Genomic DNA, 18,534 nt, shown 5'->3' on the forward strand with positions numbered 1-18,534 from the left:
ACATGTACGGTATTTGCACTAAAATTTTGGCACTAAATAAAAAGTACTTTAACCAATAGGAGATGTGAAGTTAGACAAAAGTCTCTAAAGATGCACCAAATGTATCATACAGAATGAGGAACTATGATAAATTTGGTGCATCTTTAGACTAAAAACATACAAGTTGATCTAGCTCTCAGGCAGAAGGTAATGCAATGTTTATTTGAAAATGATTGAAATCTAGATTAGAATGGGTGACAAAAAATTAATATGTGGTCTTGAATGTGACCGAGTTGCCATACAGTGACTTTTTTCTGCGTAATTGCAGGATAGCTGCTATATGCGGTTAGACTTCAGTGATCCCCAACAGCCAAATGCTGTGGGACTCTGATAAATATTATCCATATGTTTATTGATACTCATATTGCTCCATTTTTCACTTAGACTCAATGTTTAGTAACTGACAGAGTCATCATATTTGTTCAATAGTCTCCTGATGAGCCTCATTTGTTAAGGAGGTGAAATGTGTAGGTACATATGGGACCCTTGACAGGGTCTTGAAAATAGGGTCAATGTGAGGCCGTCCTTATCAGAGCGATCACTCCATTCTATTTTGGGCAGGGTGAAAATGGTACCTATGGACTTAAAAGGATAAGTGTTACAAGGATAAGTGGTCCCTGTTTGATCTCATTCAATCTTGCTTGAATATTTAATCTACATTTGTTTCAGCTGGACTATAGCTGTTGGAACTTCTGAACGACTAGTCAAGCCCATATGTAACTCCAACCAATGGAAGCTGTAATATCATTCAGTTATTTAAGTGGCCTATGCTGTTTAATCTATATATGATTGCCTTTTAACACAGATCCATTTTGTTGGAGCGGCTTAACTTTGTAGTGTTTTCAGTCACTCATTATTTTACCGAATAGAAATAAAAGTTACATTTTAATTAACTTTTTCACCCATTCCGACCTGCTAACTTTGTTGGCGATTTAATAGACTCAAGGCCATTGTTGACATTCAGCTCCGATCCTTTGATAATTAAAATCCACTTGAACATCCATCAAACTGTTCTGCCTATGCATTTCATACAATTCATGTTATTAGTCATAGTCATACTTTACCTATAGCTGAAGTCATAGCTAAGGACTTGTGAGTCATCAGAAATGCATAACAACATAGTTTTTGTAGATGCTCACGTGGATTTTAATAATGTTCAAATAAAACTTGGATTAACTCTTTATCTGAGAACTGGATCAACTTGTATTTTTTCATATTGAGGATGCCTGGTCAGAGCGAGATTCAGGCACTGGGACTTGGGAGAATCATGACAGTTGGTAAGCTGCTTTCCAATATGTAAGCTGCTTTCCCATATGTAATGCTTTCCAATTGGTAAGCTGCTTTCCAATATGTTGAATCTTTAGACTGCTTAGTCTCAGTTCCATGTGCCATGTATATCATTTTTGAAAAGTGAAGAGGAAAAGTGGGCATAACTTGCTGCTTAGCCAGAATTTATAGACATTTATGACATAGGACTAATTAAAAAGTCGTTACATTTTTATGCAATCTCACTTCAATAGATGGCTGGGGTAAAAATTGTTGGAACATCTCTAGACATGTTTGAAAATGCAACAAATTTATCAACACTGAGCAATTATCTCAAATAATGGCAACGTTGTTTCCAGCAAAATGGACTTCATAAATACCACACATGATAAATCCCCCCCATTGTTACCCACTTACAGCCATATCAATGAGTGAAGATCTCGGAACACATCAGCCTTTAGAACCTTAATCCGATTGTCACTAAGGAAGCTAAAGCAAAAGGAGAGCAGTTAGTGAAGCCTCGTTGGTTGTGGAGGAGGAATAAGAAACATCAAAAAGATAAGCGAATTATATAGGCGCATATGTCTGGGGCATATATTCCTAAACAAGATGTGCGCATAAACTAATGTATGTATTGTTTCAGCTGATCTGTGCATTTGAGGATCCTAGGTTTAAGCTTGTGCAATTAACCCATTAAGAACCAAGCACCGTAAATTTACGGTGCTTGGTCCTGGGCTTTAATCCCAGCCGATAGTAAAAATGCTGTGCAGGATTAAATCCTCTGCTCTTGAAATCAATCAGAAGCAGGTCAGGTTATCAGCTGTTAGTCACAGCTGATAACCTGGAGGAGGAGGGAAAAGTGTTTTTTAACCCCTTCTACCCTTCTCCTTTCTTTAGTATACAGCGCCCAATGAGTTCTATGTACTAAAGAATCAAAGTAGAAGTGTTTCTTCCACTATGTGAGCCGACAGTCATGTGACGGCCAGGATCCCCTGGCACAGCAGAGCTACAGGGTTCTAGCAGACCCTGATCACCTCTGCCAATGACTACTGTTACTACAGGGGGATAGTTTCCCTGTAACTGGGGCACCTATGGATGCTCCAACTACAGTGAAAAACGTGGAAAAAAAGACCATGTGAATGTCCCCCAGAGGTCTTATATAAGAAAAAATTGCATAAATAAGTAAAAAAAGATTGCAGAATAAAATAAAAATATATACATAAGAAAGAAAATAACCCAAAATTGACGCCAACCAACACCTTCGCCATATGCGCCATGTAATCCAAAACCATACATATTATATATCAAAAAATTTGCCCTATATGTCATGGTAATAATTGCATCAAAAATAATTTTCGTAACTGAAGGAAAAAATAGGGCAGTAAAACCACCACATGGGTAAAATCCCTAAAAAGTGTCTGGCCCTTAGGCTGGGTTCACACAGGGCAGATTTGCTGCGGTTTTTCCGTTGCAGTTTTGCTGCAGAAGAACTGCTTCCGCGGCAAAACCGCTTTAAAGGTTAATTTGGGCTTGCGGATTTTGCTGCGGATTTTCGCGCGGAAAAATCAGCACACGTTTTTTTCCGCAGTGCTTTTTTACTTTTTGTCGCGTATTTGTCGCGTATTTGGTGCGGTTTTGGCTGCGTCCATAGAGGTCTATGGATAAAAAAGCGCTGCGGAAACGACCAAAGAATGAACATGCTGCATCTTTTAAAACCGCGACGCAGTTGCATTTCCGCACTGCGGCTGTGCGGAAAAAATCCATCCTGTGAGAACAGCTTTTTGGCAAATCTCATTTGTGCTGCATTGCACTGCAAACGCAGCGGTTTTGCCGCAGTGCGGATATGCAACGGCAATCCGCAGCAAAACTGCAGCAAATCTGCCCTGTGTGAACCCAGCCTAAAGGTACAAATCAGCCTGGTCCTTTAGGGGTTAAAAGATAATGTGCTAAGGCTCTGTAGATGGGAGGTCAGCTCTCAATCATTTCTTTGGATAAATCTCTTGTATTTTTAATAATGATCCACTAGTGATATGCATGTAATGTAAGATTTTATAGCTGTACAGTCTCAGCCCTGACTAATAATATGTATACTTGCAATCTTAGCATCCTCATAAAAGATTGATGGCAGAAAAAGACCATATGGCCCATCTTCTCTGCCCTTATGTTATTTCTTGTCCATTTTTCTCTTAGGGTAGATATACATTTATTCCATGCATGCTAAGGCCTTAGTCACACGGGCGTTTTTTCACGCGATTTGCACATCGCATGACGGATGCGCATGCGCAAATCGCGTGACCGGCGCCGAAAAATCGCCCGAAAATCTGCTCCTAGCCGCGTTTTATTAGAAACGGGCCGGAGCTGTCCAGCGCATTGCATTCAATGGAGCCGGCAATACAGCCGGCTCCATTGAATGCAAGCGCTGCGGGCGAGTGTGGAATGAATTGTCGGGAAGGGGTTAAATATATAACCCCTTCACTGCAATGCATCCTGAAAAGTGAAAAAATAAAAAAAATGTATGTACTTACCTGCTCCTGGCAGCCGGAGATCCCCGCGGCCGTCCTGCAGTGGGTGTGAAGGGGGTGTGACTCAGGCTTGCCCCTGATTGGCTCAGCGCTGAGCCAATCAGAGGCAAGTCTCAGTCACACCCATTCATGAATTCATGAATGGGTGTGACTGAGATCAGCCTCTGATTGACTCAGGCTGAGCCAATCAGGGGCAAGCCTGAGTCACACCCACTGCAGGACGGCCGCGGGGATCTCAGGCTGCCGGGAGCAGGTGAGTACATCCTTTTTTTTTTATTTTTTCACTTTTCAGGATGCATTGCAGGGAAGGGGTTATATATTTAACCCCTTCCCGACAATTAACCCCACGCACGCCGGCAGCCCATTGCTTTCAATGGAGCGGCTGTATTGCCGCTCCATTGAATTCAATGGGCAAACATCGTTCTTCTCTGCCACAGCTGTTCCAGCTGTGGCAGAGAAGAATGATTTGTCTTCTATATGTTCTCAATGGGGTCGGCGCTGCTTCCACCGGCCCCATTGAGCGCATATAGAGAAGAGAACAGGAATCGCAGATCGCAGATAGGTGCGATCTGCGATTTCTGTTCTATAATTTATTGGACGAGCGCATAAAAAGCGCTCATGTGTCCGATACCATTGCAAAGCAATGGTTTTAAAAAATCGCCGGACGCATGCGCATGCGCAAATCGCGGCAATAAACGCCAGTGTGACTGAGCCCTTAAGGGATCTTTTACACGTACTGGAATCTGCTGTCGGACAGAACAATCCACACCAAAATCTACATGAATAATGTGCGCATTTTGCTACAGGATTGAAAATGGCTTAATTTTTCAAGCAATTTAGACATGCGGACTTTGGTGCTGTTTTCCGTGGCAGCAAATTTGGGTACAAGTGAAAGAGCCTCTAAGAGGAACATGGAAAATGGAGTCCATTTTGCAGGCAGTATGTTATAGAGCAGGAGGAGCTGAGCAGATTGATATATAGTTGTATGGGAAAATATCCAGTGTAACTTGTATAATATCCATTTATATATCTGCTTATTCTGAGTTTAATGGTCCCATGGGCGGTTCCATCAGCGATTGACAGCTATTTCTCATACACAGATAGCTGTCAATTACCAACAGAACCGCCCACTGGACCTCTTACCTGAGAATGAGCAAGGGAATAAATTAATAAAATACAAGTGATACTGAATAGTTTTCCACCAATCTTTATATCAATCCGCTCAGCTCCTCCTACTCTATAATATGATGCCTGCAGCTTCCCATTGGGTCATCCCATTGGGACGGAGATGCTGCAGATTATCTATCGGATTTGCAGCGTATTACAATTGCAACAAATCTCATCCACATGCTGTAAAAAAATATATGTACAAAAATAGACATGTTGTGCAGATTATAAAACCACAGAATGTATACTCTTTATGTGGTTTTCATAGCAGATTTCACCATTTACAATGCACAGGGTGAAAGCTATGGCACAGATTTTTTTTCATGCCATGTGGAGGTACTATAAATTATCTTAAATGAGTTTTCCAAGAGTGAAAAAAATGATACCAGCAGGGAATGGGCTTACATTAAAAAAATAAGCCATATTCACAGGTTTCTTTCCGATCCATCACAAGAGCCGCGATCCCTCCTGCTCCAGTCCCAGAAGAAGCTGAAGCGGTCACGTGCCATTCATTGGACATGTGACCACGCAGCCAAGCACAGGCTTCAGTGGTCACGTTGCTCATGATAGTATCACTTCTGAAGACTATGATTGACTGAATGCGCATGTGTACAAAGAAGAGCACATGACCATTGCAGATTTTTCTGGGACCTTAGTAGTGGGGACTGGGGCTTCTGTGCAGGATCCACCAAAGCCTCCAACCGGTAAGTAGGCTTAGGCCTTATGTCCACGGGCGGATCAGATTCCCCATGCGGATTTCTGCAACGGGAGACCCCCGGAAACCATTTGCGGGAGATCGTGGATGTAATGATTTTTCTGCGTCGATGCACTGCAGATCATCCGCGCGAAAAAACCTTCCAGTCCACAGTGCATCCACAATTGTATTTGTCCGCACCCATTGATGTCTATTGAGCCCATCTGCACAGAATCCGCACTGAAATGGAGCATGCGGCGATTTGTTTTCTGCACCCAACAGTCCGTAAATCAAATCTACATGCTTAAATTCAGTTGTGGATGCCAATGCTTCCCTATGGGCACTTTGAAGTGCGGATCTTCCACACGGGTAACCCGTGCGGATTCTGCAAATCAAATACGCCCGTGGACATCGGGCCTTAGTTTGTTTTTTCTTAGCCCATTTCTGCCTATATATTTTTTCAATTCTCCTTTAAAGTTTCTTATGGCTTTTTCACAAAAGTCGCATTGAAAGAATAATTAGCCATGTCGCGGATTATCTGGTCACTTACAGCATTTTTAAGTTGAAAAGTCCTGAGAACGTCAGGCGTGAGATGGATCGCAGTCTGTTGTTTTGGAGGAGGCTGGTATAAGAAGATAGAGATGGAGCATTGCTATAGTGTTTGTAAATGAAATACAATTATAGAACTGCTTTAGGCAGCGGAACACACAATTCTTAAGGGTAGACGAAGAAAATGCGAATGAGAACATTGCCAGGCTGAATCGCCTCATTGAGGTCAGGTTACCTGCTTTGCTATTTGTGCTGGTTTTTATGTGGATACATTGCTGGTTTATCACATATTTTCCCAGACTGATATAAAAAAGAAGAAAAGTAAACTGCTAAAGTAAAATTGTATTTTCTTTTTAATGGTGGAGCGGCAGGGAAACTGGTCCAGTGATAAATCTAGATGTGCTTAATGTCTGGAGACAATCTCATATACAGGGCAAATATAGTCACAGTTTAAGGTTCTGTAAGCAGATTTAAAAAGTATATGAAAAAGCATGTCCTTATCATTGCTTTTTTGGCATTTGATCTTGGAATAAAGTGTAATATTAGACATTAGATGGACAGATTATGGCAGGTTTCAGGTGAAATGTGAAGTGGTATTTGCAGTTTTGTATATTTTGCTTTTCTTTATTGAAAAGTTTTGGCATGTGCAAAATTACAAGGTAATAATACTAATAACCAAGATGCGGTGTACATGATGTGTCAGATTAGGTCCTGGTGAGTGCCTAAGTTGAAGTGCAGTTTGATAGCCAATTAAGCATGTTTTTACGGAGAGGCATTAACTCATAAGACCACCGCAGTTTGGTGATTTGGACAGCATAGTGCATTAGCTGTAAAAGACCATCCAGGAACTGTAATTCAGTTGCAAATCTTAAGGCTGTCTGCAGGGGCGTAACTAAGGGCTCAGGGGCCCTAATGCAAAAGGTGAGCAGGGGCCCCCCTCTATCTGTAACTGTACCCGTACCCATACCTAAACCATGCTGCACAGAGGCCTAACTTAAAGCTTCTGGGCCCCAATGCAAAACCTGTAACAGGGCCCCCAACTATAATGCTTTCTTCATAGTACCGGGCTCCCTATATGGAGAAGAGAGGCCTTATGGGCCCCCTAAGGCTCCTAAGCCCGGGTGCAACCGCACCCCCTGCACCCTCTATAGTTACGCCCCTGGCTGTCTGTCCATGGGCGTTTTTGAATTGTGTTCCCCTTGGCGATAATCTGGCCGTGGGGAACACAATTCACACTTTTCATGGCGTTGCTATGGAAAGCACTTCCCTTCTGTCCACTAGCGGAGAATCATAGCAATTCTCCGCTCACTGCGATTCTTCGCAGTCAGCCTATCTGTCAACGTCCGTGGACAGGAGCCCTAAATGTGACTCCTGCCCCAATAGGATTCTTTGTGAGGGATCGAGCAATGTACTGCAATCATCAATGCACAATTTATTCAATTCTTAAGGCCTTAAACAGATGGGCATGATCTTGTCCCCTATTGCGGCCATAAAAAATTATGGGCGCATAACAGGACGAAACGACACCATTGGTTTCAATTGTTTCTTTTTGACTAGCGGGATTTTTGTGCGTTAATACGATGTGCCAGAAAAGATAGGACTTGCCCTGTCTGCGGTATAGAAAGAGCCTGCAAAGTAAGGCTTTATTCACATGAGCATATATCGGCCGTCATTTCCACGGCCTGCCGATATACGCTACCATCTGAGGCATTGGATTCCAATGCATCAGATCACATAGGCGATTTTCTGCCACATAAAAGCACCCGGCTGGCCAGGATAGCGCATAGGAGCGCATTTTGGCCAGGCGCTTTGATGCCAGCCAGGAATGATAGTCCTGGAACTATCTTCCTGGCCGGAATGCATCGGCCACTGCATAGACTCCTATGGGAGCCTATGACCGCTGTCGGAGAAGGGAGGTGGGAGGGAGTTTAGCAGCATGACTGCTAAACTCCCTCCCCCTGCTCTCCTCTTCGCAGCTGTTTGCAATGGGAGGGGCGGAACTAGTTCTTACATTCCCACCCCCTTCCATTACTGGCTACCAACAAGGGGCGGAGAGGGGGCGGGAGCTTAGCACACTAGCTACTGCCCCGTCTCACCTCCTCCCCTTGCCGAAAGCCGGCAAGGGGGAGACAGTTTAGCGGAGCTAAACTGTCTGCCCTTGTCTGACGGTATTGCGGGCTTGGCATATATGTGCCCGTCTGAACAGGCGCACAATTGTTAGATTTGTGCACCAGTTCATGCTTTTTTTATGTCGCCAGCGGGCGAACGTAAAAACGCCAATGCCCGTGTGAATAAGCCCTCAATGTGGAGAGAGAAAATTCTTTTAGGTCATGCAAAAGGATGGAATTTTTTGCATCTACAGTTGTACATAATGTGATATTGATTTTTTTTGTATCACTTTGGGCTCCCACACACTGGCGTTTTTTGGACGCTGCAATATCGCTGCATTTTTTAAACGCAGATGTCAATGGGACTTTCTAATGTTAAAAACGCATCACAAGTTTGTGCTTCTGTGATTTTTGTGTGATGCGTTTTTAACATTAGAAAGTTCTATTGACATCTGCATTAAAAAAATGCACAGATAACGCAGCGCTAAAAAAAACGTAAGTGTGTGGGAGCCCTTTAAGTTCTAGATGTCAGAATATGGTGAGTGTGTGAAAATAGCGCAGACTTGTGTATTATTCCAACGCAGTGGCTATTAGATATTTGTGTGGTCACTTACAGTTTCTCCAAGTCCTGGTATTGTTTAAAAATCTCATCAGGCAAGGATTTAATTTTATTGTTCTTCAGATTGCTAAAGAAAAAAGGCAAAATGGACACAAATTCATATAACAAATCACAAATCAAATTATTGTCCATAGTAAGTTGTAGGAAGATGCAACTGCAGTCTTTAAAAATCCTTTAAGGGAACCTTGACATAGGACAGAATACTCCACAACAGTGCTGCAGAATTTGCCCTTCTTGGAATATTCAGCACCAAAATCCGCACTGCTAATGTATGGATTTTGATGCAGAATTGAAAATAGCAGAATCCTGCTGGCTATATTAGAAAGTTAGAAAGTTTATGGTCCCTAAATTACTGTTAGAGGGGGTTCACCATGCCAGCAGTCTTATCTGTGTTATAGATGACTTATACCTGCCGTTCACACATAAAACCTTGAGTTTTATGGGTGAATAGCAGGTATAAGACATCTATAACACAGATAAGACTGCTGGTGTGGTGAACCCCCTCTAACAGTAATTCAGGGACCGTAAACTTTCACTCCCTAATCAGTGTCTAGTTAAAAATGTTTGTGTACCTCCTGCAACATTCCTGGCCTGATGACCCCCCAACAGTAATTCAGGGACCATAAAACTTTCACTCCCTTATCAGTGCCTAGTTAAAAATGTTTATATCTGTTGCAGTATTCCTTTTAAGTGCAAACCAATCGCATCCATGTCTGTGACTTGTCATAAGTATGTATGTCATAAGTGTGTATAAATATTCATGCCTCTTCGGATTTTTCCATTTTAGGCTGAAGAAGAACCCGAAAGGTTCGCAAGCTTGCTATTACATCATGTATTATTGTTAGCCATTAAAAGGTATCATATCTACAAGATTATGTGGTTTCTCTTGCTGGGAACAATCACATATTACATATTGTGGCACATAAAGAGTTAAATGGCTGGCATCTAAGCTCTCTTGGATCACACAGATTATCCTGGCGATCACAGTCCATCATAAAGAATATAGTTTTAAAGGGGTATTCCGAAACCTTTTACACCTTTTTTCTATTAACGGAACAATAGGTTATCAATAGATGATCAGTGGGAACCCGGCGCTCAGTTCCCAGCCGATTAGTTGATTCCCAAGGCTGCTGTCCCTGTGGTCAGAACTGGAAGCAGAAAGTGCTGATCATAGTGCAGCGGCCCAGGTTGGTTTTGCAGGCACAGCTCCCATTGAATTCAATTGGAACTGCATGCAGTACCAAACCCAGCCACTGTGCTATGGTCAGTGCTTTCTGCTTCCTGTTCTGATAGAGTGACTGCAGCCCCAAAAACAACGATTGGTAGGGATCTAAGTGGCGAGTCCCCAGCATTTATATATTGATGACTTGTCGATCAGCAATAGGAAAAATTTAAAAAGTCCCAGATTACCCCTTAAAGGCATTTGGACATACTGGTATATCCAAATGCTCTCAGGGTTATCATTGGAGCAGGTATATCACATGCATATAGAACATACAGCAACAATGGTAAAAGTCACTACACTTTATACTTACAGCGCTGTCACATTAGCAGACACTGGAGGGACAAACTGCAATCCCTGACTTGAGCAGTTTACAATTCTCTTCTTGCATTCACAGATCTCAGGGTAAATATCCAGCTCTGTAAGGATAAAGACATACATATACAAGAATCCAACAAACGTTTAACACAGTAGCTGCCTAGATACTGCCCATTATACAGCATGGCAGAGGTAAACTGAAAATGTTCTTGGTGGTTCTCGAAGAGTAATGGACATGGGCCCCTTACTAACTACTAGAGTATGGCAGTGGTGGACTGACAGTAGTCTGGACGGCAAAGGAATACTGTGAATGGTCTTGGTGGCTCTTGAAGAGTAATGGACATGGGCCCCTTACTAACTACTAGAGCATGACAGTGGTGGACTGACAGTAGTCTGGACGGCAAAGGAATACTGTGAATGGTCTTGGTGGCTCTTGAAGAGTAATGGACATGGGCCCCTTACTAACTACTAGAGTATGGCAGTGGTGGACTGACAGTAGTCTGTACAGCAAAGGTATACTGCGAATAGTCTTGGTGGCTCTCGATGAGTAATGGACATGGGCCCCTTACTAACTACTAGAGTATGACAGTGGTGGATTGAGAGTAGTCTGGACAGCAGAGGTAAACTGAGAATAGTCTTCGTGGCTCTGGAGGAGTAAGGCTGCTTCCACATGGGCGACATTTCGTGATGCAACAGTACTACAAATTGCATGTATGAGAAGCCCATGCTTTCCAATGGGTTCTTTCACATCAGCGATGTTTTGTAGCCTGCAATATTGCGAGAATACAAAATCGTGGCATGCTCTATACAGCTGCGATTTGCAATGCTTTGTAGCCCATGTTTCCCTATGGAGCCTTCCTTTGTGTTGCATTGCATAAAAAAAGCAGTTTTCGTGTGGTGCAACTTTTACAGTAGGAAATCCTACTGTAAAAGCCCTAAAATAAACCCTATCTGCATAAAAAAAATACATTACCTATCAGACGCTGTCAGCTCTGGCACACTGTTTTATAGTCTTCAGGCAGCGCTTACTAGATTGGGGGTTTAAAATACCCACCTCCAGGAAGCGCTGGAAGTGACTGGTTCTTAAGGGCTGCAGCTCAGCCAATCAGAGCTAGTGCTCTATGAACCAATCACAGCCATTCATTGGTGCATTGAATGGCTGTGATTGGTTCATTGAGCGCTGGCTCTGATTTGCTGAGCTGCAGCACTTGAGAACCAAGCACAGCCAATGCTTGCTGGAGGCGGGAATTTTAAATCTCCAATCCAGGAAGGGCTGCCTGAAGACTACAGAAAAGTGTGCCGTAGCTGCAGAGGGGACGCGGCCCATAGCTGACAGCGGCTGATAGGTGATGTATTATTATTAATTTTTTAAATGCAGATTAGATAGGGCTTATTTTCGGGGGTATATTTCAAGCCCCCCTCCCCCAATGAAAATCCTGGCAAAAGAGTGTTACTAAGTCACGCGACTTTGTAGCAACATAAAATCGCGATATTGCCACGAGAAGCTTCAGTGATATCGCAAAGAACACTAATGCGATATCGCTGTGATTTTCTTGCAGTGATATTGTGTCATCTGTGTGAATGTCGCCTAACGGACATGAACCTCTTACTAACTAATAGAACATGACAGCGGTGGACTGAGGAGTAGTCTGGACGGCAGAGGTAAACGGAGAATGGTAAACTGAGAATTGGTGCCTCTGAAAGAGTAATAAACATGGGTCCCTTACTAACTACTAGAGGCTAACAGGGACTGAGAGTAGTCTGGACTGTTGGACAGAACTTGCTCTTGGGTGCCTTCCAACCAACACAGTTATTTCATTTATCTCTTGTGATTCTGCACTCAAACATTAAATTCCTTGGACCGTGAGCCACTTCTGACCATAATGCCCAAATAACCATTACATCCCTCAGCAATACCATATTCTGAAATGTTGCTTGTAAAGTATATAGCTATAGTATCACTATGGCTGAAGTTCTGTTCACTCACGTCATTATTTGCTTCCCCGCAGAACAAGTAATTGACACATTAGCACAATATACAGTGCTACATTTATGGCCCACCAAGTTTACCAGCTCCAGTTACAAATCTTCCAACCTCTCCTCGCATGTCCCTGGGGCACAGTTCTCACTCATTGTTATACTCTTATAAATCTAACACTTGCCTCTAGTTTATCATTAGCATTAAACATATCCTCTGCTGCACTTGTCAGAAATATCCCCAAACAGTCACGTCTCTTCATCCACCGCTGACTTACCACATTCATATTCGTGTGCGTCTTCGTCCTGGTTTGCTTGATTGCCTCTGGCACTCTGGATGGTATCAAACAGCTTAGGCCAACCACTGTTATCCACTATAAGAGATAATGAACCATTTGTATAGTCACATACTGACAAACACTACTGCTGACATGATTATATTTGTCTTTCATTAGCCGGCCCAGCTTCTACAATATAACAGTTTGTGCAGACGTGAGTATTTTTAATTCTTGCCTTTTACTGTTTTTCAGCCTTGCTAAGATCTGAGACTTTTGATGACTTGCTGTAAATTGACACAATGTGAGGAATAGAAGAACGGCATTGTAGATGAATTTCAGCCTTTTTAATATTGCATGTTTCAATGATTGAAAGTGATTAATCACATGGTGTACATATTGTTGAACGCGCTGGGTGGACCGTCGGTGAAAGACTCCGTATTGAGTTGAAATGTTGCAACTATGAGCAAAAAAAGAAACAGTTGCTTTTGAAATTGGAGTTCTGCTGCTCTTCTAGTTCTGCTCTCTGTTTGGTCTGCACGGTTGAGGTCCTCGTGGCGTGAGCCCAACATCCGCTTCTTTACACGGTGCTGCTTTTCTGTTTCTTTTTTGCATTTTAAAATGGGATTCCTAAAAAAAGGATTCGACCAGAAGCTTGAGAATAAACTAGAATTTAAAGACAGGAGTTTGTACCAAACTTAGGACAATGTAAGCACGGTTGCATTTCCGGTAATATAAGGGCTCAGTCATAGGAGCATATTTTGGCTGCTGTAGTAGTGCAGTACACAGAAGGGCCTGTAGAGGGCTGCAGACAGGACTTCTGAAGAGATAGTGTTAAAGGGGTTCTGACATGAATAATGTTTTTATGCTTTAGCAGCCATTGTTCCCTGGTCTGCCTAATGGACCCAGGGAACCCATGGTTTAATGGCTGCTAAAGCATAAAAAGATAATACTTACCTGTTCTTCTGTTGTTGTTGACATCGGAGGGGTCATCTCCCAGCAGGCGCTGTTCCTCCTTTTCTGTCTGCACGAGCCGCGCCGCTCCGGGATCGCGCGCATGCGCAGTGGAGAGGTACCCTCTGACAGGAGTCAGGACGGGCTGCGTCTCCACTGCGCATGCGCAGCACTCCGGAGTTCAGCCGGACGGACGGGCCGCCCACAGCAAGCACTGCTTGTGACATGCTTGCTGTGGCGGTCCGTCCGTTGACCTCGGAAGTGCCTGACGGACGGACCAGAGCAGGAAGCGCTCTTTTTGACCGCTCCTGCTCTGCTTTAAAGGCACAGAAGAAGATGCCGGCTGGAGGGGACATGCCTGGCAATCGGGCCAGGCCAGGCAAGGTGAGTACAATTTTTTTTTTTTTGATGTCAGAACCCCTTTAATACCTGATGGGTGTGGCAAGAATTGGTTGCATAAAAGCCAGTTCCTGCCAGAAGCAAGGGGGAAGTTACAGCTCAGGTGAGCTGGAAGGGCTGAAAGCCTAAGGTCCAGCGTGGGCCGGTGGAGATGCCGCGTCAGGAACTGGGAGCCTGATCCGTGCGGACCAGTTTTGGGTCAGTCACATGTCTGACGGAGTAAGACGCCCTCTAGACACCCCGGGCGGGGTAGTGACGGTGACCCAGTGGGTGGTGAACCCAGGATTGCACATGAACTGTGTTTGTATGCTGTTTTGCTGTGAAATAAAGGCTGGCAGGAGCCAGAACTAAAGCGAATCCACGTCTCTGGAGCATTTCTACACGTGTGGTGCACCATTTTCATGTATGAGAGGTCAGTGATCTGCAGGCGAGTGACCCCAACTTGCCACACTGCGTATTACACAAATATTTTTTTATGCATGTAAGGGTTTATTCACATGGGCGTATGAGTACAGTGCCGCGGGTATTACAGGATTGTACTCATTGCAGCCCCTACGCTCTGCCGGCAGATATCGCGTAGGGCTGCGATAGGCACTGCGCATACCCGGGATTATGATGCCATGGACACGTGCAGTGTGACTTTTTTTTTTTTAATCCCCCGAGTGTGCAGAGCCATGCTCCATATTAAACGCTGGCCATTCGCATGCATTGTGAAGGGGCAGTGTTTCAATACGCAGCCCTTCAAGGGCTCCATATGAAACGCGGGGAAATATAGCATGCTGCAATTTATTACTCTTGTATTTTATACGGATGACCCCTTGCAGCTTCAACGCAGGTGTGAATGGAAGAATGAAAGACTATAGACTTTCATTGCCTCCGTTCACCGCGTGTTACGCATGGGAATTACACGTGCCTAATACACGGTGACAATACGCCTGTGTGAATGAGCCCTCTCATGCATATACACTGCGTATTTTATGTACCCATAGACTATAGTGGCTTATTCACACGAATGTATTTGCGTGCGCAATGTGCAGTGAAAAGAGCTCATTGATTTCAATGGCGTAGTTCAGATGCGTGCATCTTGTGCGCACACTTTTGAGCTAATTACTCTAATTGCCCGTTGCAACAAATGGGAGCATGGTTGTGTGTTTTTTTGTGGGTGCAAATAGGCACGACTTGTGCATGCAAAAAATAAAGTAAAAACACGCAAAATGCAACGCCAATCGTGCAAATACATGACGCAAATGCACTTAAGCTCATGTGAAGCTGGCCTAATAGTGAGTATTATGTGCAGAATACAGACATACTGTGTTTTTTTTTGCACATGGGAAAACACTGGTCTGAATGGCCTAATGCAAATCAATGGGATTCTAGCATTGTATATTGGGCACACATAATACGCAGACAACATCCGGCGTGTGAGTCAGCCTTCAATGAGAGCAAAAAAGTTAAGAACACAAAGGCAGTTATTAGAATATTAGACTCAAACTGTTAGGCGACCTTCATATTTGCAAGATCTACAGTGGAATTTCCACCAGCGGAGTCGATGCGGAAATTCCTACAGCATTTACAGTACAAGCCATTTAAAGAAACCCCTTCACACGGTGCGGATATTTTCCGTGACACAGGCACAGCATGCCTGTTCATACTGCGGATTCGCACTGAAGATTCCAGCCCTTGGGTTCCGCAGCTGTTGCATAAGTGAACACGTGGCCAAACTGAACCATTTAGGTGGGGAATTCTTGTGGAATTGCTGCGGGCATTGCATTGCAGAATGCCTGCAGTGATTTCAGCACATGAGAAAGTGGCCTTAAAAATATAAGTGTCTGACTGAAGCTATACACACGAGAGAAAAGTTGGATAGACTCACCAATATTGGTTGTATAGGTGTTTGGGGGCTGCTGACTGTCCCACATAGGCAGAAGTTGGAGGAAGGAAGGTTCAAGTAAGACGTTTATGGTGGAGTTAGCGCAAATAGCGGTCAGCCGAACAATTGTTTGGTCTCATGTGTATGGCTTTATATGTATTGTTTAATTTCTGACTATTGCAATCTTCATTTGGAGCCTTGAGCTCAGGTTATACTGATAGGCTCCCATGTTTCTGCACATCAGCTTCCTACTTTCCATTTAACGGCATAGAAGCTAGAAGCAAGGATAAATTAAAATTCTGCTGGCAATGCAATACTTCTCCATCCATTGACATCCAAAAGTTTCATGCTGTATCAATACAACTCTGCAGGGTCTAGAAAACTTTTAAAATAATGTTTAGTTTCTCTACAAAAGGAAATGCTCCTAATGTGACTGGTATTATTCTGTGTACAGAGAGGTCCATTGACTGATATAAAGTTGCCCATAGCTGCAGTCAGAAATCTATCTCTCGAATTGTTGGGACCTATCAAGGCTGAGGCAGCAGTGTAGACAGTGCTGCATGTACTATTACATGAATTAGATACAAAAAAACTTTATTAAAGCTGGCGTCACACGTATTTGCGTTCACGTAAGCGTTTTAGCAGAATGAATTATGAAAAAAATGCACTAATGGAACTTAGGCTAATTAGTCTAATACGTTCCAGGTGTTCTTTTTCCTGTGCAACCAGGGCAAACCAACATTGCTCGAATATCCAGAGGGGTTTCCTGAAGCATGGTGTCTCTAGACATTTCCTTGGCCACCATGACAGTGACCCCTCTGGTATGCGTCTGACCCCACTGGAGAAGATCCCTCAGGGGGAATTTGCAAAATGAAGGACAAAAGAAATGTTTTGGATCTTCCGGTTGAGCACACTTACACTTCAAGGACTAAATGAGGTTTTAGAAAAGATATAAGATTTTTTATGTATTTGTACATGCCAAGAACTCTATATTTATATTTAGGTTTATATATGTTAAGGTTTTAAATTTTAGGTAACCTTTTCTAAGACAAATAATTTTACATTTAATTTAATTTTTTTGGTTTTAATCCATATAATTTTACATTTTTATATCTTTTTTTAAATTTAAATTTTTAATAAGAAGGTCTTTCTGGTGACAATAACGAACATCTTGCACTTTCAGAGAATATTATTATCATTATTATTGTTAATATTTAATTTGAACCAGTCCCCCTATCTTAATTTCTTATTGCTATTCATTATTTTTAAAGCTACTATCACATTTTTAAACAATCCAAATGGCGCTAATCTCGTTCCCTTCCCTAGGGGGTCTATGTGAATCTTGGTTTCAACCCCTCCTGTTTCCTTCACATATGTCAGCCACATAATCTTAACCATACTTCTTTATCCATTTACTTGTTCATTTTATGCAATATAGTGTATTCTCATCATAATCCCGCCTATTATCCATTTATGTTGAATTAAGCCCTATTTCTTCAACTACCATGTATAGTCGAGTATTAGCTGACCCGAGTATAAACCGAGTCACCACAAAAAAATGGTAAAACTTATTGACTCGAGTATAAGCCTAGCTATACTCGAGTATATACTAGGTAAAAAAAACCCTGCAATATTCACCTGATGTCATTAACTGAATGGCTGTGAATGATCGAGCGCTGGCTGTGATTGGCTGGCGCTCGATTCAATCACAGCGCTTACTTTACACAGCGCTGACGGTGGGGGAATATAAAGCCGAGCAGGGAGATGACAGCAGAGAGAATTCTCAAGCAGCTTGCTGCACCACTGGGGAGACGATCGCGCCGGGGACACAGACACCGGCTGGGAGGTGAGTATTGCTTTTTGTTTTTTTCTTTTTTTTACGTCACTCGAGTAAAAGCCGAGGGGGGGCTTTTTAAGCATTAAAAAATTGTGCTGAAAAACTCGGCTTATACTCGAGTATATACAGTATATGATTTTTTAATTTAGTTTTTCAACTTAATAGCGCATTATATAATTTTTATTATCGGCAATATAACACTGTTAAGCCGCCACATTTACTAATCAGTAGATAAGAAACCATGTACTTTATAAATTGAGAGTTGGAGCATCCTGCTAGGTCTGTCATACTACATGGTTTCCAAAAGCACGGCTCCACAGGTGGTGGTTGACTGAGCTTGCTGGGTGTGGATTGCTCCAGCTAGCCAATCCCCCAGGTCTGCTGCTCGTATATACCAGCTCTACTGCTTTGGCTGCTGGTCTTTTCTCCGTTTGTTCAGTATGAACAGTGTCATGTTCATGTGTGTTTGTGCATGTGGCTGTACATGAGGTGCAAATGGTCATGTTCAGTGTGTTTAGGTGTGATTAGTGTCATGTTCCTGCGTGTCTGTGCAGGTTTCCGTACGTGTGAACTGTGTCTTGCTGGTGATCGTTTATCATCTAGGATTAGGCAGGTCCCTAGTTTCCAGCTTGGGGCCATCCCTATTGGGACAATCGCCCCTCATGCAGTCAGGTTTCCTGGAGTTAGTTGTCTCATTAGAGTAGGGATCCTTGACACA

General features: G+C 43.0%; 1 protein-coding gene across 1 annotated transcript in view; it reads right to left on the bottom strand.

The window, feature by feature from the left end:
- LOC136579736 (relaxin receptor 1-like) overlaps positions 1–18,534 on the bottom strand; it is a 335,848-nt gene that overhangs the window by 64,408 nt on the left and 252,906 nt on the right. The window contains exons 3-7 of the mRNA XM_066579797.1: positions 12,760–12,855; positions 10,500–10,605; positions 8,960–9,031; positions 6,239–6,310; positions 1,723–1,794 (exon numbers count right to left, since the gene is read on the bottom strand). Of these exons, the coding sequence (XP_066435894.1) occupies positions 1,723–1,794; positions 6,239–6,310; positions 8,960–9,031; positions 10,500–10,605; positions 12,760–12,855 (418 nt within the window). The remainder of the gene's footprint in view (positions 1–1,722; positions 1,795–6,238; positions 6,311–8,959; positions 9,032–10,499; positions 10,606–12,759; positions 12,856–18,534) is intronic.

The sequence above is a fragment of the Eleutherodactylus coqui genome, chromosome 10 (genome assembly GCF_035609145.1).
Source record: "Eleutherodactylus coqui strain aEleCoq1 chromosome 10, aEleCoq1.hap1, whole genome shotgun sequence".
Classification (NCBI taxonomy): Eukaryota; Metazoa; Chordata; class Amphibia; order Anura; family Eleutherodactylidae; genus Eleutherodactylus; species Eleutherodactylus coqui.